This window comes from Marmota marmota, unplaced genomic scaffold, assembly GCF_001458135.2.
Source record: "Marmota marmota marmota unplaced genomic scaffold, marMar, whole genome shotgun sequence".
In the NCBI taxonomy this organism is placed as follows: Eukaryota; Metazoa; Chordata; class Mammalia; order Rodentia; family Sciuridae; genus Marmota; species Marmota marmota.
In genome coordinates, this window is record NW_026000164.1 from 5265079 (window position 1) to 5292650 (window position 27572).

The 27572-nt window shown below is 40.0% G+C and overlaps 1 protein-coding gene across 2 annotated transcripts in view; it reads right to left on the reverse strand.

Moving 5' to 3' along the window:
- Positions 1-27572, reverse strand: part of Cntnap2 (contactin associated protein 2) — a 1898113-nt gene that overhangs the window by 622508 nt on the left and 1248033 nt on the right. For both annotated transcript variants that reach the window (XM_048786770.1, XM_015493731.2), the window contains one exon: positions 25867-26067. In XM_048786770.1, the coding sequence (XP_048642727.1) occupies positions 25867-26067 (201 nt within the window). The remainder of the gene's footprint in view (positions 1-25866; positions 26068-27572) is intronic.

A 27572-nucleotide genomic window follows, 5' to 3' on the forward strand; every position in this document is an offset into this window, starting at 1 on the left:
AAAAATCGAGAAATATTCTGTATTTCATCCTACATTTAGGAAATTCAAGATGCTTATTAGGCCTAAAGAAAAACAGCCCAAATACCTTGACCACATATTTTTTCTCAGATGAACATCACTGGACACCAACTTTTCTTTTCATGAGGCATAGTTTAGAAAATGGAGCTCTGGAGTTTATGTTTACACCCGGAGCATGAAGTTCTTAGTAGCTGTTCTAAGAACCTCAGCTTTTCTAAGGGAAGCTGGTTCACATGTTCTCCTTGTCTGTGTGCTCGGGATGAACATTTGCTGCAGAAAAAAGGACTTCCTCTCCGGGCCTCTGCAGGCCTGGTGTACCGTGACCTAGGCCTGGGTCTCCTCCTCTTCACTGCAGCTTGAGATCCTGGAGGGGCTTAGACCACATGGATCCAAGAACTCAGGAATAAAACAAAAATCTTGGAAAGATCCAGAATTAGAGGACTGTTTCTAATATTTTCTTGATAAACTTGGTAACATGTTTTATATATTTTTACAGATTACAAACTTCACTTTAGTCAGAAGCTATTAGTAACAGAAGTTCTAATGTATGGAGAAAGGTGGCTATGAAAACAGTAATGCTATCTCTAAAAGATGGGATCCCGGGAGAATCAAAAGTCAGGTATTTCTATAAGACTTTAGACAAAGAAGAACCCTGCATCAGCTGTTCTCACTTCTCCTTCATGAAGAGATGATGGGTGCCAGCAAAAGGACAGCTAACTATACTGGTTAAGGTGGAAAATACCATTTAGTTTATGGCTGAGGAAATCCTCAGGAAGAGGCCAAGTCTACCATGGTCATAATGCAATAGAAGAATGGGTAGAGCCAAGAGACGAGTCTTGGATGTGGGCAACAGTGATGCCAATGGTAAGGGAAGAATTGCTGAGCTGCCCAAGCACCTGAGCAGAGACTGAGGCATGATCAGGAACACAGAGACCCAGGATGTTGGGTAGAGGACTGAACTGGACTCATCGCTTCATTCACCAACAATGAAGCCTATGAACTGCGTCACGACGACCTCTGTGAGAATTCTCACACCCGTGGGCAAAGGTGTAGGGAGCTGGTAACATGGTAGCAGGGATGAAGTGCGTGGGGATAAAGGACCACATTCTTCAAAGGTCCTAACTAAGCACATGGTCTCTTGACACAGCAATTTCACTTTAGGACTCGATTTTTAAGAAAACAAATTAAGGATCTTTGCAAAGATATGTTTATAAAGTTGTTATTTTTAACATTTCAATAATGGTGTCTGCAATAATATTATTAAGATGTTAATAACATTTATGGTACAAAATTATTTATATTGAACTTTTTCAGTGCATTTTGCTAAATGTGTAGCATAATACTGACAAATGTTATGTGTTGGAAAGTACAAACAGACAAAAGAAGTATGATAGAGAAAGACTAGGGATGTTAGAAGTAATCATTTCTAGATGGTAGATTTCAGGTGATTTTTAGTACCTCATTTGTTTACTTTGGTAAATTTGATATTTTTCTTTTATCTGCATTTTCTGCTTTCCCCCCATAGTTAATTCAAATAAGTTATTTTGAAAAAAATAATGTTTTTCGAAAGAGCTGTTTTCACCACCTAATCATTAGGATGCTATAGACACACTATCAAGCATGGGCAGGAAAAGGGGTGGCGGAGCTCTTGTTCTCTGCCAGGAGGGATGTATGTCATTGGTGGGATAGACACGCGCACTATACACATATTACACGTGAAGGTGTTCACAGCCATTCTATTTGAAATACCTCCAAACTGAAAACAACCCAAATGTTCATCTGCAATGAAACAGAAGACAAACTGTAGTGCCCTCACACACAGCAATGAGAGAGGACTAAAGCCTCTCCAACACAGATGGATCTGTGAAATTTAACACAGAGCAAAAGAAGCCGTACACAGGACAGTCTAAAGTACACTCTTCCCCACTGGCCCCCAGTTCTCGAGACTGACCAAGGGTGCTTTGACCAGGAGATACTTCCCTGGATTTTTTTTTTAATGCAGGGACTTGTTCAGTTGCCCAGGCTGGCCTTGAACTTTCTATCCTCCTGCCTCAGTCTCCTGAGTCACTAGGATTACAGATGTCCCCCCTGACAAGGCTCATATGTAAAGTTCAAAAATGGGAAAATGTATCTGTAGTTTCAAAAGTCAGGACACTCTTTACCCTTGGGGTAGAAGGTTCTGGAAGGGGTTTAAAGGAATCTGGCTGGGACATAGGTAAAATTTTGTTTCTCGGTCTGGGTCCTGGTTACAGGGTCGTATCTACTTTGTGAAAAGTAACCAAGTTTGTGGCTATGACTTTTATACATTATGGAGCTTACATTTTAATAAATCTGACTTCAAGAAAAGAGTTGGTTTCAGGCTGGGGACAGGAGGGAACACCTGTGCACCACCTGATATCCACACTGTATGGGAGACAGGAGAGTAGCTTAGGAAGACGCTGCGGTGTCGACTGAGAGTGCTGGGTTCAGAGCCAGAGGGAACTAGACTGAGTTCCTGTAGGCCCAGGAGTTGAGTTAGAGGGGTTCAGAGGTGGAGTCAGGGCCAGACTGTGGGAGACCTGGGGAGCCAAGATAAGGACTTGGGGTCCTGCTGTTAGTGTGATGTGAAGCCATTTCTATGAACAGCGTGGATCCCAAGAGCCCTCACCGGGACAGCAGAAGAGAAGGCACGCCATAGAGAGGGTAGCAATGGCGATACCACGCGGTGGACCGTGCAGCATCCCAGGTGCAGCAGGGCCTCTTCTGGAGGAGAGCGAGGCTGGGCGAGATTCTGAGGATAGATCTTAACCGTGGCAGAAGAACCAAAGGGATGCAGGAGACCGTGCCATCTCGGGAGAGACTTGTGAGACAGATTATTCCCATTGTGGAAGGCCTTGCCCACCAGCAGCAGCCTTGGGAGCTGGTGTGAAGCTACTTGGGGCTGAGAGGAAACGCCTTTCTCTTCTGCACTCTGTGTTAGCCTGAGACCAACACAACAAGACGAAAACCAAAACGTCTTATTAAAAATCAAAACCCCCAAAAGCAAACCCCAAACTCCCATTGTTCTTTCAGTCAAATAGACCAATAGCCAAATGAAACGTTCTCTCCCCTACACGGGATCATGCCCTGACAGCACCTGCAGTATTCCTTGGCCCAAACCAAAACAAAACAAAAGCACATTTAAGAGAAATAGAATGTTCAGGATGCTCTTACTGGGTCATATTTTAAATCCTTAAAAATAAATAGGGTTTTATAATGATAACCACAAAAATTGAAATTTTTATATTATAAAATAAAATAAAACATCCTCTGTGAATGGAAAAGAAAATGTGGTACATATACACAATGGAATATTATTCAGCATTAAAAGGGAATGGAATCATGGCATTTGCAGGTAAATGAATGGAGTTGGAAAATATAATGCTAAGTGAAGTTAGCCAGTCCCAAAAAATCAAACGCTGAATGCTTTCTCTGACTTAAGGATGCTGATTCATAACATGGTGGTGGGGGCGTGGGAGGATTAGATGAACTCTAGATAGGGCAAAGGGGAGGGAGGGAAAGGGAGGGGGCATAGGGTAGAAAAGACAGTGGGATGAGATGGACATCATTACCCCAAGTACATGTATGAAGACACAAATGGTGTGACTCTACTTTGTGTTCAACCAGAGACATGAAAAATTGTGCTCTCTGTGTGTAATATGAATTGAAATGTATTCTGCTGTAATATATACCAAATTAAAATTTAAAAAAAGAAAAAAAAAATCTTCTCCAAATACAGTGGATCCAGATGGTCAGGGTTTTTATCTTTTTGTATTAATTGCCAGGTACATTTTTAGTGAAGAATAAACAAAAAATACTACCATTTTTGGTGTCATCACAGGTAGGAAACAATATCTACTTTTACATTTCTAATGCTGTCTCTTCAAGAATGAAAGTGTAATAAACTGAAGCAAGCTGCTCCCCACGAATCCATAGATGATTTCTAAATCTCATTTCTTCAAAATGGGACATACTTTGGAGACAGAGCCTTGGGAAAGATAATTATGTGACAATGAAGTGCTTAGGGTGGACCCTAATCCAACATGGCTTGACGTATTCATAAGACAAAGCGTCTCTGTGGACGCAGACACACATAGGAAGACTGCAGAGAGGCCTCCGGAAAAGCCCCCCAGCTCTGCTAACTCCTAGATCTTGGACTCGCAGACTCCAGAACTGAGAGAGTGCAGACACGTTGCTTAAGCCACCCGGTCTGTGACGCTTTGTACTGCAGCCTTGTAAACTAAGACACCAGCTGACAAGTACTGTCTCATCTTCCAGGAATGAGCAATTTTCCTGGGTGAGACTCCTCATTTTTCCTCAGAACAGGAAACCCAGAGGGATGTCAGCACTGTGTCTGAGAGTGTGGGTTTCAGAGTCTGACTGGGATCTGAACCTGGGATTTGCCAGTTTGCATTTGAAGGCACTACGCCCAGGAACTCACTTTTCTCAGTCCTATGACAAATAGCACCTACCTCTGAATATTTTGTGAGCAATAAAACAGATAACAAAAGCCCAATAATGTAAAGTTTCTTAGCAAATAGCTTACATCATAAAAGTATCATTTTCCTTTGTCTGCTTTTGTACGGAAGGCAATCTAACAATAAACAGCTTGAGTCACCGTATTACTGTCAAGGCAACTGGCCTACAGGGCAGAGTCTTAGTAACAGAACACTAGAGCCACATGATTTGAAGAAAGATGACCATTTTTCTTGTTGTCTTTTGAAGACAGCACCTCATCCATAAGATGAAAGGCAATCTGTTAGTTTTCTAGAAGACCACAATAGTGCTGCAGACGAGGTGGCTTAAATGACATTAATTAATGTCCTTGCACTCCTGGAGGCTGAAGTCCAGGGTCAAGGTGCAGCAGGTTTGGATTTTCCCCAGCCTCTCGCCTTGGTTTGCAGATGGCCACTTGCTCTCTGTGCCCTCACACGGTCTTTGCTCTGCACCTGGTGTTCCTTCCTCCGTCAGTCCTACTGGACTAGGTTTCCACCCTAATTCTCCCCATTCTAGGTCAATTACCTCTTCAAGGCCTTGTCTCCAAAGGCAGTCACATTCTGAGGCACTGGGAGCTGGTGCCGCTAGGTACACACTCTGGGGCCCACAATTCATCATGATGGCCACTGTCACCTCCGTGAGCACTGCCAGGTTAAGGTGTGTATGCACACACAGGATGTGTGTGGACGGACACATGCAGGCACAGCCATGCAAATTACAATGTGTCTGTGTCAAAAGTGGGTGGGTGGCAATAATTTCAGTATTTTCAGCAATTTAAATGATTTTAGTCCTGAGAAAGAACAAAATGATACTTCAGCAGAATCATTTTCTCTTCTGTGGTATTATTTCAGGTCGTAAATTGATGACTACAAACTTAATGTTAAACATCACTCAGGGTCTGTCCTTTAGCATTTCAAGGATGAACCTTTTCCCTTTTATATTTACTCTGAGTGTTTAAAATGGTCTACGAAAACCAGTTAGAATCTATTTTGAAAAGTCAGTAGTGCAAATCAAATATGCTTTGGGAACAGCAGCTCCAAATAGGACACATTTTGGAGGTGGGCTGGCACCATGATGGCAGCTTTGCTCTCTGTTTGGGGCGATGCTTTCTGTACACATTATGCCTTTGTTTTTTATTATATAATGCTGGGATGTGTAACGTACACGTGGTGGCTGAGCTTCAGCAAACACTGCACCACTTCTCTGAGATGGATGCAAAATGATGAGGAAACCCTATCATTTACAGTACTGTGATGCTTCCTGTGCCTTCTCAGATGGATAACCTTGGAGAAGCGTTGTCTTCGGTCCTCCAATCATTCAACCAATGCTGAGGATAGGAATATTTATCACTGTGTGCCAGGTGTGGTTCTAGCACGGGTACTGTAGTGATGGACTACAACAACACACCAGTTCTCATTCAGCTAAGAGTCTTGACCCCCAAAAGTTTCACATGCCCTAACCTACATCTGGAGGTACCATGGTACTGCTATTCTTTGTGCCCTAAAGCAGAATAATTGCCCTGTGGATTGGTTTACCAATGGGTATCTACCAAGTCATTTATAACCCTCATGACAGTTTACTTGTTACATAAAAGAAGTGACTATGGGAAGTCACATCTACTACATATGTAATTATCATTGTGTACACATGTAGAGACACATACACATAAATGTATGTTTATATATAAATTTTATTTGCATTCACACTTATGATTATATAAAAACTTACCTGCTTTAGATTATTTTACTACAATCATTTTCATCACTATAAAAAGGAAAATTATATTAATTTCATATTCTGTTAATGTCTTAGTTATTAAACATGTTTCGCTACATAGAAAATTGGACTTCATTTTTATCCTTCACAGGATAATAAAGCAACTTACATAGCTATTCAGCAATATAATATAACATTCAGTAATGTTGGTATAAAGGACTAATGAGTTGTAGGATGGATGAATGGGTAAATAAAGTAACAATCTCACATTTAAAAATACAAGGTTTTTAAAGCTAATATGTGAGGATAAGAATATATTAATTTGCTTGACTATAATCAATTCACTGCATATATCTGAAAACATCATATTATTTACCATGAATATGACAAAGGAAATTAAGTCAGTATGTTGATGTGATTTCTGCAGTTAGCACTATTCATAATGACCAAGATACTGCATCAGCCTGTTAACACACGAAGAAAGTGTGGCATATATACATATCGAATACTATCAAGCCATAAAAAAGATAAAATCTTATCATTTGTAAAAGATGGATGCGACTGGAAGATATATGAAGTGAAATGAGCTAGACACAGAAAGACAAGTACTGTATGATTTCACAGAAAAGTTAATTTCACGAAGTGGCAAGTAGATTGGTGGTCATTCATGGAGTGGGGTGGACTGGGAGGAGCTGGGCACTAGGAACCAAGTCACAAAAGATGGCAGGAATAACTTCTGCTGTTCACTGCTCATTGGGGACTACAGATAACAATAATGCATCTCATTTTTCAAAAATAACTAGAAGAGAGGATTTTGAATTTTACACCACAAAGAATAAAGTTTGATATGATGAATACGCTAATTATCCTGATTTGTTCATTATGCAATATATCAAAACACTGTAAATTTGTATGTTATGTCAATTAAAGTAAAAAAGTGCTGAGCTATTTTTTCTAGTAATAATTGCAAAAAGTATGCAAATTGATTACTACAGTATGCCACTTCTCAAGGAAAATAACTGCAGAGCTTTTCCTACAGACAGCACGTTCTTGACCATGATGGTTTCAGGGACCAGGATGTCTCATAGGTACAGAGGCCTACAGTAATGGACTGGATCTCCCACTGTGTTTGACCTGTTTCCCATCTAAATAGAACCCATGGGCCCTTCTTGATATTGTGTCATCCATCCTCTCTTCACAATCTATTTCTTGACTCGTGGGACTTAATTTATCTATTCCTTACAAAATTGTAATAGATGGGCTCCTCCCAGAGCCACATGCAAGCTCCTTTGGAGCAAGAAGACTCCATGAGGCAAAACCACACCTGAAGATTTTCTCATTTCTACAAACTAAAGTAGATGAGAGTCTGTTCAAAATAAAACAAAACTAAACATTGTTGGAGTCTTGCTCAAATTAATAATAATCTATTAATTTTAAATAGTCTACTATCTACAACATGTACCCATTTACATAACATATATATATAAAAATATATAACATATTCTAAATAACATATATATAACATATATTATAGTTATATAAAACTACCTTGCAAATATTGATTGAAAGGAAGTATATATACATTCAATATAACATATTCTATAAACATATATATAAAACATATGAGATATATATATATATATATATATATATATATATATATATATATATNGGCTGGGCGAGATTCTGAGGATAGATCTTAACCGTGGCAGAAGAACCAAAGGGATGCAGGAGACCGTGCCATCTCGGGAGAGACTTGTGAGACAGATTATTCCCATTGTGGAAGGCCTTGCCCACCAGCAGCAGCCTTGGGGGTGGGAGGCCTGATGCGCCGGTCTGATTGTAAGTTAGGTAATTATATCTTGCTTAGCTACATTTCCCAAGTAGTTTTATTTGAATTTCTTGCCTAACCCCAAACACCTTGATTTTATTTTCTACACTAACTCTTGCCAAGAGCTGAAGTGCACTGTTAATCAGCCTCTTGATTCAGAAGCAGATGTAGGGACCATGCCACCCCATCAGTGGGATAAATGACTCCTGAAAGCACTGGGGCATCATCCTCAGGCTGTGATAGAGATGTAGAATCTGGACTATGGTGGGTAAAGGACAAAGGACCCTTGAAGAGGGGGTACTTATTGGGCAGAGTGTGTGATGTGGCATTTATAATGAGTCAGATTAGGTCAGGCATTATGTATTTGATGAACACAGGTAACATCTTGGCGTCATGGGAAATAAGTTGAAAATCTGTGTTGAATTTTCTCAGAAAGGATTGACTAGCCTTTCCTGCCAACTTCTTAAAACATCAAGGTATATGCCCTGAGAATGAGGTCGATAGACCACTTGGTCCTTTCATTGTTGACCTGTGAAGATCAAATGACTTTAGGGACTGAGCTGCAAGTTCAGCCTGCAGGTAGAGCTGTGTCATAGCACAGGCTGGTAGAGCAGAGGGTGCTGGTGCTACCAGAGGAAAGTGCTGAATTTGGAATGTCAGAGAAGAGCAATTTCCTCTGATCCAGCAGTCATGCGCCTCTATTCAATGCCTCCTGCTGAAATGCTGTGCTCCAGGGCTCAGGATGGCTTCTTTGCATGGTGTGGACTGTGGCACTTAGTGAGAGCTGAGCCGGTCTGAATTCGGTTCACACTTAATTAATCAAAACTTTGTCCTAGAAATAAAAATGCATAACACACATCTAAAATTTAAACATTTTTGGAAAAGAAGAACCACAGAAAGAAAATGACACTATATTCTTCAAAAAAAAAATAATACATTGAATATACAGTGAAAAACTTTGGCCTCTTGAGACAAAGGAAGGAAGAACACTGAAACTCTGGAAGCTGAGGCTGGGTTAGCTGGAGCCCCGAGTCTGTGCCCTGCCAGCACAGTGTAGGAAAGATGCTCAGGATAGACAGGTGCATCACTAGGAAACAGGCTTTTTATAACCAGGAACAGGCAGCAGCCCAGTTGACACAGGAGTCAAAGTATTTACGTCTTAATGCACATGTGGGCTGGGTGGGTGAGGGTGTGGAGGTGGAGGAGGAGGATCTTGGAAGAGTGTGCTCAGGCTCCATGTGGTGCTTGCCTCCCTCAACACAATGGTAGGAGTCAAATGTTAAGCACAATAGAATTCCAGAGACTCACCAGCAAAAACTCTTTAAAAACGTCTTTCCACAGGGGATCACTGCCTTAAGGACACTGGTCTCATTCATTTTTTAAAACATCTACAGACATTAGCTTTGTGTTTTAAAGAGAGTAGATGTTCAATGAGTTGTGTTTCAGAAAACGAGTGAATGAATGGGCCATTTCAAAATGGACTGTGAAGACTGTAAAAGCAAAACCATGTGTACAAGTGATGTAACGATGGAAACCTTTTATACTAACATTTAATTAAAAGATAAATCTAAAATGTACGGCAGCAGGGTCTTTCCTGCCTGTGTAGGGATGGTTTTAAGCAAGATAATCTAAGTATTAGGTCTCCTGTGAAATTGTTAAGGGCACAGCAGGAAGGGAAAGCTACTTGTACCCTGGGCTAACACCGTGATCTAAAAGTCAGAGTGCCAATACATTTTCCTTGCGGACAAGTGGAGTTGGTCAGAAAACAGTCGAGAGAAGAGAAAGTTCTACATTCAAAGGAAAAAAGTACAAAATGAATAAACCGTAAAAGAAGGGCTCCTTAATGATCATGTTCAGGGCTAGCTTTATGTACTACAACAGTGTGTGCATAAGTCAAAACTGCTTGTAAGGGTTTGCCAGGTCCTTGGTGGTATCACATAAGTCACACCCTCACTGCCTCACATGGCTCATAAATAGATACGAGTATTTTTTTATAGAAGTGGCATGGTTATAAAGAAATATAAATCCCACTGTATTAATTAATTGAAGGATCATTTTACATTCTGAGGACATCCAGGTAGGCTGTCTGGAAAACTAATGAATCAGAGGATAGGAAATTATTATTAATATTTGCAAACACTGAGAACATGTTTGTGTTTTGTTATTTTGTTTTCCACCTCATTTCAGTTTCTTTGCAATTTCCAAAGCAATCTCTTAGGGGGGAAAGAAAGGCATTATGTAAATTTAGCATCAGGCGAAGCTCTATACTACATCACCTCATTAGGCAACATACTGGTAGGTTTTGGGAGTTCTTTAAAATAAATGCATTCTGTTCTTTCTTTCTCCTTCTCAGGGGAAAGTCTACTGTCAATCTTAAATGAATTTAATATATTCAGCTATGAGTTAATTGTGTTACTCCCTCGGCATTGCCCTTAGTAGTCTTACACAGTGTTATCTTCCTTTGTGTTAACATGTGATGGTTTTCCAGTGACGCATGGCTTGTCACTAGTTTTTTTTTTTTAACAACAATACACAGATAGATAATAAGGTTTATTCCCCCCACTGGTTTTCTGTACTTGGCAGTATTTATTATCACAAAGCAACAAGGAGTCAGTGATTCTACATGTCACAAGACTTTTTTGCTGAGCAAGTTATTTTTGCATCTTCATAGTCAGTTTCAAATGGGAAATAACAGAAAGAAAATGACCTAAATATCTATAAAAGCTACCAAGAGATAAAAATACTAATGTGTATTACAGACGTATATTCCATTTAATCCCCATGGGGGACCAAAATTCAAGTTCCCTGGTAAAGGATGCAAACATCTTAATCATCATCCTTTTTTCCTGCTCTTTGACATGAGAAAAGATTAAGGATGTATTTATAGGTAAGCCACATCTTCTGCATCTACTTTGATTTTCCTTTGCTTTGCTTTCATTATTCTTTGGAAAGAAAATTCAGTTACCTCTCTGCAATAGCCGAGTGTTGTTGTTGTTATCATTATTGTTATTTTGCCATAGAAACGGAGGATTGGAAAGAACTTTAAGAGATCATCTCTGTTATCCTACACTACCAGTGTTTGGTACTAGGAGGCTTCCCTGAAGAGTCTGAAAATAAGATTGTCCTCTGTGAGTCACACTAAAACATCAACACTTCATGGAAGGATTGGAACAAAATTACCACCAAGAGCCTAAATGGCTCCAGGCCAGCCTGATTGAATACATTAACTCAACTAAGCAAAAAGGAAAGAGAAGCAAGCCGAAAAGAAGGCCAAGGAGGACCAGGAGGAGTGAGCAAGACCAACTGTGTGTTCAGCAACTGCAGTCCAGAGGAGATGGCCCAGCGGTCCAGAGGCAGCCGATTACCTTTAACTCCCACATCATCTAATTTATTCCTTGTGTACTGATTCCATGCTCACGATCAGGCATCTGATTCTCATTTGGCTCCCCACAAGGGAGTCCTACAGGGAGAGATTTGGCTGGGTGTAGAACAGAAGCGTCCAGTCTCCTCAGTATTCCATTTTTTTTTCATTACAAATCCATACCCTGGCATCCAGGTTTATAATCTGACTCTCCATGTACCCTGCCTACAGAAATGTCCCTGCCAGGCCATCCTATCCCTCCAGCAGTGACTTTTCTTATTTTGAGTTAATTTAATGGTATTTGGATGGTAGATCTCTATCTCACTCTGATTATATTTGAGATCAGACTGTGCTGATAAATCAAGTTCTACAGAAAGAATCTGACTTTGAATTGCAGGAGACTCATTAAGGGAATGTCAGATATCAGGAGAGACAGCATTTAAGACTTCTCCACATCATGTAATTTCATCTTCCAGAATCTGATGCAAACCAAGCTCCCTTTTCCTTTCTGAAACTTGTAAACCTTATGCACGGGCAAACATTTCATCTCAACTACCCTGAGAATCTGCTTCAGAGAAAAATCTCTACTAAATCCTAAGCGAAGCCTGATGTCTTTTTTCATACTTTCTCATTAAAAATGAAAATTTCAAGGCAGTTCAAAATTATTTTTATTTTCTCAGGGATTGCTTTTTTATAACCTTTCTCCCGCATATATAACCCCAATTATATTTTTCTTTCTCAGATCATTCATACCTTTTTTTAGAAGAAAAAAATTCTCTGAACCATGCCTATACATATTTTATTCATTTTACTTGAGTGGGTTCCGTCCCTGTCTGGAGGTAATACTCAAAACAGGGCAATAGCAAAGCTGAACTGGTGAAAAATACAGTTCCTACAAAAACACTGATTACATACTTTCACAATTCTTACCACCAAACATGATTTATTCGCATTAGTCTATGTTACATTAGATCTTTATTTCCAATATTTGACAAAACTCAAACTCTTCCCATTGTATATGTATCTGATCTGCATAAAATGCTCTAGAATCTTCTGCCTAATATTATATTTCAATTTTAACTTTTTCTGACTTCCCTATGTCCCTTTTAATCTCAAAACCTCCAGCAGTTAATAATTTCGAAATTTCCAATCAACTTTTCACTTTTTCCTCCCTAATTATTCTTCCCACAAAGCCTATTTTCAAATTTAATAAACAAGTACTTATTGAATCTAAGTAATTTGGTTTGTTTGAATTTTAAATAAGCTCAGGGTCTTGTTACTTCCAAGAAGTCTGTTCTAAGCACTAAGTAAATTCATCAGAATTGACCTATCCCTCATATCAGCGTTTAAAAAGAACACATAACTCCTATGGATGATTTCAGACCAACACGCACGCGCGCGCGCGCACACACACACACACACACACACACACACACAGATACAGATGGTGAGTACCTTGTTTAATCTGAGCATTTTCATCTAAACGCAGACTTGAAGGAGAAAAATAAATTACCCAGAAATAGAGGGAGCAAAGAAGCAATTGCAATTGATATCTTATAACTTCATTATTAGGCTTAGAGGACAATTTAAATGTTGGTAACGCCTATATCTAGAAAGAAATTTTAAAACACCCAAAGACAAATATGCATTTTAAAATCATCTATTACATTAATCTACCTTTTTGATATTTCTTATGAGCTTGAATAATATGTCTAGCTATTACAAAATTCAAGTCATTTGTGAAATCTATGACATCTATGTGCAATGACTATCAATTAATAAGTAAATGTTTCTTAGTTAATACTATTTCACTGATATTTCCTATTTCACCTGAGAACCTCATAAATTATCTTACCAGTTCTTTTCATGCAAACTCATAAGTGTGGCTTACAGAACTGAACTTTTGTCTGCCTACAGAAATGTCCCTGCCAGGCCATCCTATCCCTCCAGCAGTGACTTTCCTTATTTTAAGTTAATTTAATGGTGTTTTGATTGTAGATCTCTATCTCACAGACTCTGATTCAAGCTCCCTTTTATAAACTTCAACATTTCACATTGTCAATTAATTTTGCTGCTTTAATTACCATTTTGATGTTTAGAAAGAGAAACAAAATGAAAAATGGTTTCTAGATGGCTGCCTTCTGAAAATAAAGATTAGCAGATTTTAACATTTGTGCCAAGCAAAGGGTATGATGGCATGAAATTTGGAAATATTGTGTTCGACCGCTGGCCAGAACTGCTGAACTGCAGGTCTGTGTTCTTGTTGCATGTTCTAGGTACGTCCCTGTCCGCATTACTCTCATCTCCTCCCAAGGTTTCTCTTGGGCTCAGTGCTCCCTCTTCCACACCCAGGGTGGCTCCTATCTTGGTGTTTCCTTCATGTCCTCATCCTTTTCTTGTACAACACCAAACTCAACAGAGTTATTTTTCTCTTGACAGTAACCAATCCCCTTCCCGAGAGAAAAAACCTCTTCTGTCTCCGATGAACACATTTTATGTTTGCATCAGTGTCTTGCTATCCACCTCTCAGGTGCTGCCCCTTCTGACTTACCTGGAAATCTCTGACTTTTCTCATCCTAACAGGGTTTCTGAAATTTATAAGGTAATTAGTAAGCATATTAATAAGGTAAAAATGCAACGTAGGATATGTCACTTGTGTTAGACTTCAGAAGGGAAATTTCTTCTGAAAGATCAAAAACTAAGTAAAAGAAAGGAAATATCAACATTTTGTTTCCATATTTTATGTCTGAAAAGAAAGGGCTAACCTTTTGCAACGTTTTTCAATTTCATCAATATGCAATTTGCATGTTCTGTTTGAAATCCAAAACATGAAAACCAAGTGCTCTGTAGGAACAGAGACATGTTTTATTTCCTTCACATCAAATGTTTTTCAATAAGGTTTCAAACAAATTGCCATCTAAACCAATTTTTTAATACCTTTGTCAGGGCCAAATTGAGAATACTGGAAAAAAAACACAAATAGGTAAGGATTCAGGGAGAAGCTTTTATAGCTCCTTGGACCTGTTGCTTAATGAAGATGCTCTAACCTTCCTTTTTAATGATGCTAAAGCCATATTAATGCTGCAGTCTAGGAAAATCAAAACTGTCCCAATTGCTCTCCTTATCATGTGACCTGATTTTCATTCTGTGCTTCCTTTCAACTTCTTGGCGGGAAATATGAGGGGCTAATGGCACACAAACCTGTATTTTAGTATTGGGGCTATGGTTTAGATAGGGGTATTCCCCCAAAGCTTATGTGTGAAACAATGTAAGAAAGTTTAGAGGTGAAATTACTGGGTATAAGAACCTTTACCTAATCTGTGCATTAATCCCTTGATAGGAATTAACTGGGTGGTAACTGTAGACAAGAGGGTGTGGGTAGAGGAGGTGGGGCATTGAGGGCATGTCTTTGAGGCATATCTTTTGTCCTTGATAAGTGGAACACTCTCTCTGCTTCCCGAGGCCACATTCTGAGCTGCTTTCCTTCTCCACACCTTCCGCCATGATGTTCTGCTCCACCTTGGTTCCAGAGCAACAGAGTTAGCCATCGATGGACTGAGAACTCTGAAACCATGAGCACCAAATGAACTTTTCCTTCTTATCAGGTCTTTTGGTCACAGTGATGAAAAAGTTGACTCAACAATTGGTTTGGACTTGCAGCATGGTATTTGTTTTTTTCTCCCGGGGGTGAATAAGCCCATTTGAAGTTACGTTTCTTCAGGTATAAAATGGAAATAGTGCCATACGACTCAAAGTGGACTGAATGAGTCAATATATATGAATCCCCAGGTAAGCACTTAATAAATAATACTAATACCATTTCCCTTCCTTTCATTTATGGCTATCTAACTTTTGGACAATGATTATTAAGCATTAATAGGCAACCACATATTTAGCCTGAATCCAGATCCTGAACAAACACACAAACAAAAACCTGATCATATTGCTTAAGAAAATTTACCATATGGATTGAGGATCATAGTGGTTGTGACATTCCTAGTTGACAAACATGCTGAAATGTTATTCATTTTCCTATAAAACTTATGTACTCAGCCACTGGTGTTGGTAAATTATAAACAAACGCAATGGTTAATAGAATACAGAGAAGTTTCATTATTCACTGGTGGGAAAATAATAGTTTAGAAAACATAGTCTCCGAAATAAAACTTCATATGATTTCATTCATGGGCACTTCTACAAACATGAGTTCCTTCAACTTTATTCTCTGAGCTTCTTTAATATCACCTTTTACTTTAAGTGGCAGAGGAATCTGATTCAGTTCTGAGAGTCAGAGGGAAAATCCTGCAGAGTCCTTCTGATGGGGTGACAGAATTGCACTGCAGCTCTCCTGCGGGTGTAGACATGCGGCACTCTCTCATGGCCAATGGGGTTGCTTCCCTTAAGGCAGAATTCTGAGAGAATGACTGAGTTATTGCCACATCTCTGTGGGCACAGGCTATTTTGGATGAAATGTGGAATAAAGCCGTTGACAGCTTTTTGGAAACCACACAAGGAAAAGGAAAGTCTCTGTATTTTGACTTATCTTCCTGAGTGAAGCTGATCTACTCTATTCATTAAAATTGCCATTATTATAACCTTATAAAATGATATTTTACTTGGAAATATGTCACAGGATCCCCCACTGTACTTTCATCAGAAAGGGAAAGATAAAAGAATGGGAAGTCCCTCCATAATGAACAGGTATATCTCTATTACCATGCCAAATAGAGGTTTATGTTCTTCAATTGAGGAAATAAATCATTGCTATTCTAGATAGAGTTCTCAGAAGACCATTTAAGAAGTAATCTTTGCCAACTGTGATGCTGGGTTTTATGTGTCAATTTATGTATAGCATCCAGTTATTCCACCAAACACAAATCTAGGTTGTAAATGTAATTAAAATCTACAATCAGTTGACCTCATATGAAAGAGGTTATTCTAGGTAGCCTGGGTGGGCCTGTCAATCACGGAAGAGTCTTGAGTGTGGAACTGAGATTTCCTTAAAGAAGAATTTCCACCTGTGGCAGCAGCTACAGCTCCTGCCTGAGTCCCAGCCTGCCTTTCTAGACATAGTGCCCTGGGTTTGGACCTGCCCGGCTAGGCCTCAATGTCACACAAGCCAATCCCTTGCAATAAACCTCTAAACATATCTTTGACTGCTTCTGTGCCTGGATAGACCTGACGGATATACTCATAAACAGAACTCTAAACCCCATCTCCTCTAGTTCCTAAGCCTTCCCCAAAACCCTGGCTCTCTCCTCCAGATGTCACTTCTACAACAGGAAAGAGGGGTCACCCCAATGCTAAGCACACATACCAACAACTGAGCAATCATTATGAATTCTAAATTTATTTAGTCTTTTATCCATGAAGTATCAGTGAAATCTCTTCAGTATTTATGAAAGTCATATACAAATGTTTTTAAAGTGTCAGTTTATATTTTAAGGCAAATGATACTTAAAAATTATTATTTTTGCTCTTTCTTATATTGCCTTGGCCTATAGGACAATATTAAGTATATGTGGAATGGATAAGTGAGCAATTTTTAACAATAGCTAGATACTTCCAAAGGATTTTCATATTAAAACTGATTCTTCTTCTTAGGATATTTTTAGGTGACATATTTTTAAGCATAACTTACAAAATGTGGCAAATTCTGCTTATTGTCATATATGAACATAAATTAATGTCATGCAGAAAAGACTTTGATGGTGACTTGAATTCAGTTTTGTTTCTGACAGTGACCTTATGTATGGATATAAGTAAAAACAAGAAAGGAATATTCATAAAAGAATAAATAAAGTTGTCAATAATTTTTCCATTAATATTTTTTCATTCCATGTTACACTGTTTTATCATTCTAAAATTTCAAAGCATATGTCATTTTATCTATATCCAATCTTTTTACAATTTTTTTCCCTAGAGCAGAAGAAAAAGGAGTATGGAATACTGAAAAATAGTTCAAACCTAGTTATTTTAGTCTTTGAAACTGGATAACAGCCATTTCTTCATTTTTACAATCTTCTACAATAAACTAAAATGCAAATTTAAAAACCTTGGCTTTATGGTCTTTTAATATATTAAGGCTTAACTAGTTTAAATGCAACTCTATAAAGTCGTACTTCTCATAAATTAGAAGAAATCTGTTCATTAAGATGTAATAATGTTCAAAGAAAATTTAGCTTTAGTATAATTTTTTCAGTGCTATAACTTTCATATCTAATCTTTGTTTAGAGAAGATTAATAACAGTGTTCTTTCCTGTCTGAAAACTTAGGAAAATATTCGGCTAAATAACTTTAAGGAAAAACAAATATAAAGTCCATAATGCTCATATATGATTTGCATTTTCACTTTTATTTAGCTAGAATTATTATTTGAATATGTGGCTTCCAAGAATCAAAAGCTTGGGTTCCATCCAAACCAGGTGGACATTAGAAGACAATGTCCAAAGGCTACAGTATAGTACAATTTCCCCACTATTCCTTTTGCTTCTGTTTTCATTACTGAAAAGACAAAGCTACACATGTAGGTACTCACAAAATAAAATGACAGAGATCAAAACCACCACCACACTATGGAGCGTCTTGCCTGGAGGCTCATCACATCACCAACTTTCAAGGCAAGACCATCCATAGAGTAGAAGTCAACCTATCCTTGATAATTTACCAATCAGAAATATTGGAGTTAACCAAAGGTCACTTGATAAACCACATTTTTCATCATGAATAGAAAGAGACCGACAGGGAAGAGAATGTCCTTTCATGGTGGTTGAAAAGATGGGGTTGGGTCGTTGTGGGGTTAGTTGTGTGTCTACATGTTCACGGGTGGTTCAGGGAGTCAGAGAGAAAGATTTCTAAGGTAAATCTGCAGCCTAACCTGCCTGCTGCCAGCAATAGTGGTGTTCATGAGTTTATTCATCCCTTCGAGTTTGGTCTTACAAAATAAAGATAATAAAGTCAACTGCTTAACTTTGAGAGGCGAATGATAGAAAGCGTCAGGAATGCCACTGTGCAGGAGAACTTCATGGACGCCATGGCCCCTCCTTTGTCTCCCTTCTGAGAGTAGGAGTCCTTGTTTTGTGCCAGGGCCCTTTCCATACATTTCTCTCCTGGAACCTATTATGTTCCCTTTCTGCCTTGTATCTCTAGCCTTGCCCTCTCTGAATCTTCCTTCTCAGTTTAGAACTTAGAACTCCCTCATTCTTAGAAATATCCAGAATTCCCATGCCCTGGCTTTCGCTCTGCCCTCTTCTGCTCTTCTAGGTAACCACCCTTTCTCCATTTCTTCTTCAGCAGCCCCTCAGGAAGATTGCATTTCCCCCTCCTCTAAAGTTAGATGCAGCAAAACATGTGATCTGGTTTAGTCCATAAAATATGCGCACTTGCAATGTGCTTCTTCCTGGCAGAAGCATTTAATAACCAGAGATGAGGTCTCCAGCCCACCAGGCCCTGGCCCCGGCTACCACGCAGGTGGTAGACCAGGAAACTGAAGCAAAATCTAGAAGGTTTTGCGTAAGAAAAAAAAAAAAAAGAAAAAGAAAGAGAAAACAAAAACAAATCAAAAGAAAAAAAACAAACCTGTGGTTATATCACTGAGACTGGTCAGTCTTGACTTCATGTTCTCTGTCCTTTCAATACACACACAAGAATGTGGAATACTAGGATTCTGGTGATATTCTCACTCCTTTCATTGCAATTTGGTTGTTGGGCGTGTTTAAATTTCAGTGAAGGAAAGCACTTAATGCAGTGATATATATTTTTTTTTTTTTGGTGTCAAGCAAAAGGAGTCCACCCTAGGTGTCATCCTAAAGAGACATGGAAGCTGATCCCTGGTATCATCCATTCAGTTTCAACCCACACAGCTGCCAACTCTCCAGGTCTTCCTTCATCACAACCCTATTAGGTGAATCTTAGAAGTGCTGCTCTTCCTCCAAGTGGGAAACTTGAGTCACCTTGAACTTTCTTCCTCCATTATCATACATATAAAAGAAGTCACAAATCCTGTTGATTCTTCCATCTAAAATTTAAAAAAAAAAAATTCCCTGTTCTTATGTTAGTCCCAGTGGGTCTCTTAGTCATCCAGGGTCATCAGCACACCCATGACATTGTCCTGGGCGACTTCTTCATGCCATGTCGGCCTTGCCCCATGCCATTCTCCACGGAACAGGTAGAACGCTCAGCTTGAAGTCCTCCATGTGAAAACCAAGGGGGCTCTGACTGGCCTCCTGTCTCCTTCCTGCCTCTCTTGCCCTCAAGATCTCTCCTCCAGCCCCTCCAACCTCTTTCACTTCTTTCAAACCAAGATCTGAGTTCCTTGACCTCCATCTCAGAATCAGCGAACATGTGGACACCCCCTAACCTAGAATCCCCTCTTCCAGTTTTCTCACTCCACTTGCATGAATCCTTCGCATCTCAGCTTGTATGTCACACTTCTTGATGCACAGGAAACACTACAAATATCTGCTAATTCCCCTACTCATATTCCAGGTGGGACTCTCCTCAACACCTACCCTTCCTACTGCAGTGACTCCAACTCTCCCCCAACTGCCCCCTGTGCTCCTTTCAGTACAGAGCTTCCCTGTGGACTCCAGTTGCTGGGAGGGGAACTTGCTGGAGCTCATTTTCCAACATTAATATGATCGTCAGACCCTATAATTAGATCGACAATTAATCTTTTGGTTAATATATTGATTAGTCACAATAAATTTCATCTACTGAAAATAATCTTTAGTTGGAATTGGTTGAGGTTTTTATCTCTGTTGTCTCAAGAGGCAAACATCTTGGTGTCTTGAAATACACAGCACAAACTTGGAAAATTCATTTTCTTGATAACTGCACCAGAGTTTAGAAATTTTTGCTAAAAATAGGTTGTAAGTTACAATGTCAGAGCTGTGTTTTCGTCTCTTTTGGGTGCCACTAAATCACAGCACAGTATCATCAAAATATATTGAATTTTACACAGCTTACTTTACAGGCAAAAATTGTGAACATAACTCCTTTCCAATAGATACAAAATCTAATAGTAAACTACCCAAAAGGATGGATAATTTATATGGCTTCTTTCAACCAAAAAGGCAATAAAAGTCTGACTTATGAGAACTACACTACATTGAGAAATTAAAAGAAATGAAACCCTGGAAACCAACAAAACAGCACTAAATATAGTCAGGAAAATAGGAAACACAACAGCTTGGTACCTCCACAATTAAATAAATCTTCATATATGTGGGGAATAAATACTTCAGTGAAAGTTCTTAATTAGAAAGTATAATATGATTTGTAAAATAAATGTGTGTTGACAGTGCATCCCAAGATACACAAGCAAGCTAATAAGTCTTGTCCAAATATGGAGAGATATTTTGGTCATCTAAAAGCATTTGGAGTGTTGCCTAGTACTCTAGTGGAGCAGGGCCCAGCAGAGCAACTTTTTATCTATATCCAATTGATCAAATTCAAGATTTTAAGGCATTTGTTAGAAATAGGTTTCATTGTTTAGATATTTCTGCCTCTCTGAAGCTCAGAATTTATTACATTTTCACTTCTGAGGATATAGATATAAAGCACGTTGACATTATGTTGGATAGTTTTCTCTATTTGTGTATAATTAATCTGGTCATTCCCAAATTGGTATGCCTCATTCCAAATAGCCTATTCTATGTGGAATCACATTACTTCTGTTTGTTTCGTTTCTGTGTCTTTTATAAAGTTGATTAAGAACAAGTGAATTAATAGCTACGTGGCAAGAATACATATGATGACAAAATTGCAAAACCATTATTTTGCCCTTTTTAAATTTGTAATAAGAATAATAGAGATGATATTACAAGCCATATACTATATCCTTGTAAAAGTTTTAAGAAACCAATAATATGTATTTCTACATTTGCTACCTAATGGTATGATACAAACAAACATTTATCAAGATAAAAATAAGGTCCACATGCACATCAACTGTCTTTCATATGTATCTTTCATAAATATCATAACTGTCGGGCCCCACATGAACCACGGAGGGAGGGTGAGGCTCCTAAAATAAAGAATGACATTTTAAGTGCACAGCTATTACAAACTCATTTGATATTCATTTTAATTGCAATGGCTATAATGAATATACTTTGTATTCAAACAGATGTCACAAGTACTTCTACAGAACTTCCAATATAATTCAGTCTTAGTTAAGAATGACTAAATGGATATTTAAAATCGGATGGTACCATGAAGGAAGAAAAAGTCAATTTCAGCAAACATTAGCTCCTTAAAACAACAAATTAAAGATTTTTATGAAACTGACTTCCTTCCTATTTTTATCTGTACACAGAACTGTGTCCTAGAGGACTGGCTGGGTCAACCTCTCTTTTTCCTTGGGTCAGAGGTTCTAATATAGAGCTACCCAGAAGGGAGAAATTGGAAGTATGGAAAATGAGTCTGAAGGGTAGGCTGGAATTCACTTGACAATATTTAAAGACTGTTCTATCAAGCAAATTAAAAATAGTATCAATACCAATGTTTAACTGAAGTAGGTAATTATGCCGTTTACTTCAGTCAGTTAGACAAGCCCTGATATTCCCTTCAATCTTCTCCCACAGGAAGCAACAATACCTTCAACTCCAACATGACAGAACTTCAAGCCATAACTAAAGGCTTTGTTTTCCAATCATGGCGCACAAAATCACCCACAGATGTGTGTTAAAAGGCACCATTCCAGGGCCCCAACCCAGCCCCCAGAAGCCTGGGGGTGGGCCATGGAATCAGCACGTGAACAAGAAAACTGAGCATTCTGATGCACATTCCTGATGAAAAGCAGTTGCCGGAAGGTTGGACAAGATAATATGAAAGCTATATATTATTAATTCTATTCAAATCAGCTAGCATTTATTAAAAAACATACCCTATGAATGAAAGATTTTAGGTTAGAAAATGTAACTAGCAGATTGCTTTAAAACAAGTTTACCCTGTTTTCCCTGAAGCTTTGTATGCCTTGCATTTCACAGATGCGTGAGGCTTCTTGGTGGTGGTTGAGAGCGAGAGGCAAGACCATCTGGGTATCAGCAGGGAAGAGAGGGAGCTGACCCAGGAGAGCAGGAGCCCTGCAGGTCAGCACCTTTCGCCCTCCAGCTGGGCTCCGCCCTCCAGCTGGGCTCCGCCCTCGTGCCTAAACTGGAAGTTGAACTTACTTGGATGCCATATTGTGCTTTTTAACCACTAGAGAAATATGCAACACTTAAGTTGACTTTGGAGTTTAATAGAAGTAGGAAGAAAACAAGGAACTTAAAGCTGAGGGCACCAAGTTCTCTTCTGATCAGCAATTCGCCCTGCTCCCATCCCAGGACAGAGAATAATCCACTGAATCTGCAAACAGAGCCTCAGTGAGAAGACCCACCGAGCAGCGTGAAGACAAGCTGACACAGTTTATTAAAGACCCCTGGTTTTCCAAAGACCTTGGCTGGGTCTTTCCCACATTCGAAACAGGATTCAATAAAAATGCTGTAGGAAGTAAAGGTATTTCACCACGAAAGAAAAGGGGGCCCTGAAACACACTGTCCCTGAATTTCCTGTTTTGTTTCCAAAAACCTATCCAACTTAAAGGAATAGAGCCATCCTGGACTGGAAAACCCAGATACATATTACCTTGAAGGACACTGCTTTCTCTCATGCACAGTGGCACCGAGGATAAGTTAGTGCTGACTGTAAAAAGCCACCTTCTTAAGGTCTGCCAAGACCACTAGTCCTTGGGATGCTGCTCATACAAGCAAACTAAGCAGGCGGATGCTCATGATGTCACTGCTTCTGCAGCCTGACGTGAAAGCCCCCTCTGAGTGAGGATGGGTGTGAATTTGAGGGCACTGTGGGAGGGGGGGTCGGTGCAGCTGGCCGCCACTGGACAAAACACCACAAGACAGAAGACACGCTGCGTGGCAAAGCACCCTCAGGGATGGAGGTGCCATCATCAGCCTGGCCTCACTCTACTCCTCTTGGAGCAGCCTCAGATCTCCTGGAAACTTCCCCCAATGAGTCACATGACTTCCAGGCTCCCTGAGCACTTTGACCTGTGAGCAACCCACCTCCCTGCCCTGGCACCATGGGGATGTGGCTGACACAGGTCAACAGACACAGCGCCTGAGCTGTGGGGACTTTTCCCCCTCATCCATCACAGCAGTTTTCAGAGAGTGGTCTGTGGGCAAGTTATCATGTTTGTCTGCTCTGGCTGCCTACAAAATATCATGCACTGGGCGACTTAAATGGCAAGAATTTATTTTCTTGGAGTTCCAGAAGAGAGGAGAGTACAATCACATTGCCGGTGGGTTCAGTTTCTGGTGAGGGCTCCCGTCCTGGCTTACAGGAGGACTCCTTCTTGTTGTATCCTTACAGGGCAAAGAAGGAGAAGAGAGAGAGCATTCTCTCTCTATCTATTCTTCTTTTAAGGCCACCAATCCCATTGGATTAGAACCCCACCATTAGGACCTCAATCAACCTGATTACTTCCTACGAGCCCTATCTCCCAAGACAGTCCTTCTGGGGGTCTGGGCTTCCACATATGACACCTGGGGGAGGCCAGGGAGTCCACGGCACCCATCACTAATGCAAATTCTCAAGCCCCATCTCAGCTCCATCGAGTCCAAACCTTAGGGAAGGGGCCCAGCACTTTGTGCTTCACTAACCTCTGCAGGTTGTTCTCGTGCCCGTGAAGGTCTGAGACGCCCCGGCCTCCAGGATCAAGACTCACCCCTCAGCACACACTTCCCTCCACACCTACGCCCACTCCCACTGTGGGCTTGTTTCCTGTTGCACTTCCCTCATGGACTCTCTTTGGCTAAACTTCTCAGCATGACCTGAGGGCTCACTCACATCACTCAGGCTGTCTTTCCAGACGTTTGCTCACGCTCTGCCATCAACCCATAATTGCCTTCTGCCTCTTTAAGGATGCATTTCCTCAACAGCCCAGCCATACACATCTCTTCTCCAAACAAGGGCACATTTTCGGAATCAATGATTTCATATTTTATAGGGTTTCTTAGAGTCCGCAGGATATGCCGTCTTAATTACAACACAAGACTTTTCACGTGGGAAACATTCAGTGTCCCAATGTGACACCCACCAATTTGGTTCCAACTCTTTTCTGCAAGCTACTCCCAACAACATTGGCTCCAAACTCAGTACCACTTTGGGGCATCACATTGCCTACTGACCTCTAGCAGAGCACAATGTCATTTCCAAAGTTCCATAATATTTTTCAAGAATCAATATACCATTTGCTACTTTTGTCCTTAAATGCCTCAGACCCTATAAATGCTTCATATATTACCCCATTGAGTTCTCACAGTTCCCTTATAATAGGCATTATGTTCTGTGCTTGACAGAAAAAGACACTGGAAACAGGCTTAATATCAAGAGATCTATTGTACACATGAGGACTCTAAGTAATAACAATATGTTGTGTTCTTGAAAAATGCTAATAGAATAGAATTCAGGTGTTCTCGCCACAAAAAAGATAAGCAACAATACGCTAATTAGCTTGATTAATCCATTCCACACTGTATACATATTTCAAAACATGCACATGCTAAATATATACAACTTTTGCCTATAAATTAAGTAATTTTTTTTTTTTAGAAAAGAGTTCAGTTAACTAAAGTCACATACATGGAAAATGGGAAGGTTGCAGATTATAAAGACAGACTTCTTTAACTCAAAACACATGCTTATTTCCACTCTGCTATGTTCTAAGCCAAAGGATCAGTTTTCTGTTCACATCTTGGGTTTAGTGCCAAGACCTCCAAAGCACATGACCCCTTCTTACAGGTAGGCTGTCTCCATTATATACCTTGGGACCTTTTTTTTTTTTTTCCCCTACAACCCAAAACAGTCTTATGCAGACACGTGTTTGCATGTACACACACACTACTGCATGGCTCAAGGTAGGCTATCAAGAAAAAAATCGAGTCTTGATTCGTTGAGACAAACAGACACTCTTAAATGACTGGAGACTACAAAGGGCTGTAAACCAATTGCTGTTCTATATGTGGTTCCCTTGCAGGCGGCCCTTGGAATGCTTTCATCTCTACACTAAAGACACCTGAAGAACTCAAAGGGAACGACTTGAAAGTTCAAAAGGAGCTCTGTCAAACTTTTTGCCCAAAGCAACAGCTGATAGATAATTAAGCACTAGACGCAGCCTCACATACATATAGACACAGAAAATTCCAAAAATCGACAAACCTAAAGACATGAAATTTCTTTTAAAATCCTACATTCTTAGCTTCCGTTTTCAGAAAACAATCCGAGTGATTATATTTTTTCTTATTTACAGCCACCTACACATTGAAAGCTGGACCCTAAGATAATAAACTCCACCTGTTGGACTGTTGAGGCCATTCCAAACACCAGCTGAGATGGTAATTAAAGCGACACTTGGTTCTCGGCCTACCTGGGGTGTTCAACAGCCTGGACATCTTGCAGAAGTAGGAGACGTACTGTTCACAGTACTCGGCGCTCCTGGTGATGGCGCTGATCTGATCCATGGAGGCGCTGTAGATGAGCTGTGTCACCGAGTACTTTTCTGGGTTGTAGCCTACCACCGTCGTCTGCATCTGCAAGTCGTGAGACACTATGGTCCACACTTTGTCCTCTGTGGGCAGAAAAATGAACACAACAGTAAAACATTAGTAGGGAAAGGCTTCTTCAAGTGTCGGAAAATAACTAAGTTACACCGTCCTCCAAAGACACTGGTCTCCCTATGTGCTGTTCGCTCTAATCAGAATATGCGTCTTCATCTTATCAACAGATGTTCTTTTCACACTGACCTTTCAGGCAAAATTAGACACTGCATTGATCTGTCACCAAAAGGCTCTGCACATGTGGAATCAAGCAAGTGAGCAATTATCTCAGCATCATGGACCCTGAACATTTCAGAGTGAGAAAAGCAGCAGCAGATATGAGGTAAAGTTAAATAAAAACTCTCCATATATTTCGATTTTAGTTAGGAGGATGGCTGTGAACCTAAGAAAATATCATATTTTAAAAATGTAGACATATGTCCTAAATGCATCCTGGAAAACCTCTGGAACAAGGTTCAATGCCCAGCACCAAACTGTCATCGCTAAACACCAATTTCCAGTTGGAGCAGACTAGGATCTCTCGAGAAACAGCCGAGTCCAGGGCTGAAAAAGGGAGACAGGTCATGCCACCATATCTGAAGCAAGCTGCCAGGCTGCTCCAAGAAGCCCAGAACCAAGGACGGGACAATTCTGACATCCATAAGAATTTCCTACAATGGATTAAAAGACATCAAACATATTTAAGACCAGGAATTAATTAAAATGTAAGAAAAAAGTTTAACATTGTAAGGTGCCAGTTAACCAATCATTTTGACTATTGGTCCATACCGGCAAAGAATGAAGCAATTGGCCTCTGGCAGCTAATGAACTGTAATCTAAGTATTCTCTTTATGGAAATATTTCAGTTCACAAAAGAATACTAAATAACACAATGGGAATATCATCATTTTGTAACTTCTAAGTTAGTAGGATCTAAGGAATGATTGCTAATGGCTGGTCTGTGCCCCTCGAGGGCTACCTACAGCACATAGTGCAACAAGGACCTTGCAAGGATGTAGCTGAGCGCTCCCATCCTCTCCTCCTCCCTTCTCCACCCACTCTTCCATGCTTATCTGGCAGCCCTAGTGACCTGGGCCCTTTCTCCAGGATGTCAGGAGCTCCTCCTTGCAGTCTCCTGGGCCTGGACACCTCAGAGCCCACTCCTTCTCTGGTCTTTTCCTCTGCTGTTTCTCACCTCTATGACTGCCATCTCCCTGCCCTGCTACATGCTCCTCCTTACCATTCACCTCTACCTGACAGCACATATTTTAATTAACCCCATTTCACTCTCCCTACATTCAAAGGTGGGGTGGGGGCATGGCTCAGAGAAGGCCTGCAAGAAAGTAGGAGTTAAAGAGAACAAATTAGCAAAAAGTAAATAGAACCAAGATGCTGGGAACTGTTCAAAGTCCTGCTGGCTCCCATTGTGGTTCAGCCACAGGGTCCAGAGAGATGGAGAGCCCCGCCCTTCTCCAAGGCCTGCTCCCCCTCTGCCTGTTAACATGCCTCTGGGCTACAGTCTCACTTATTTGCTGGA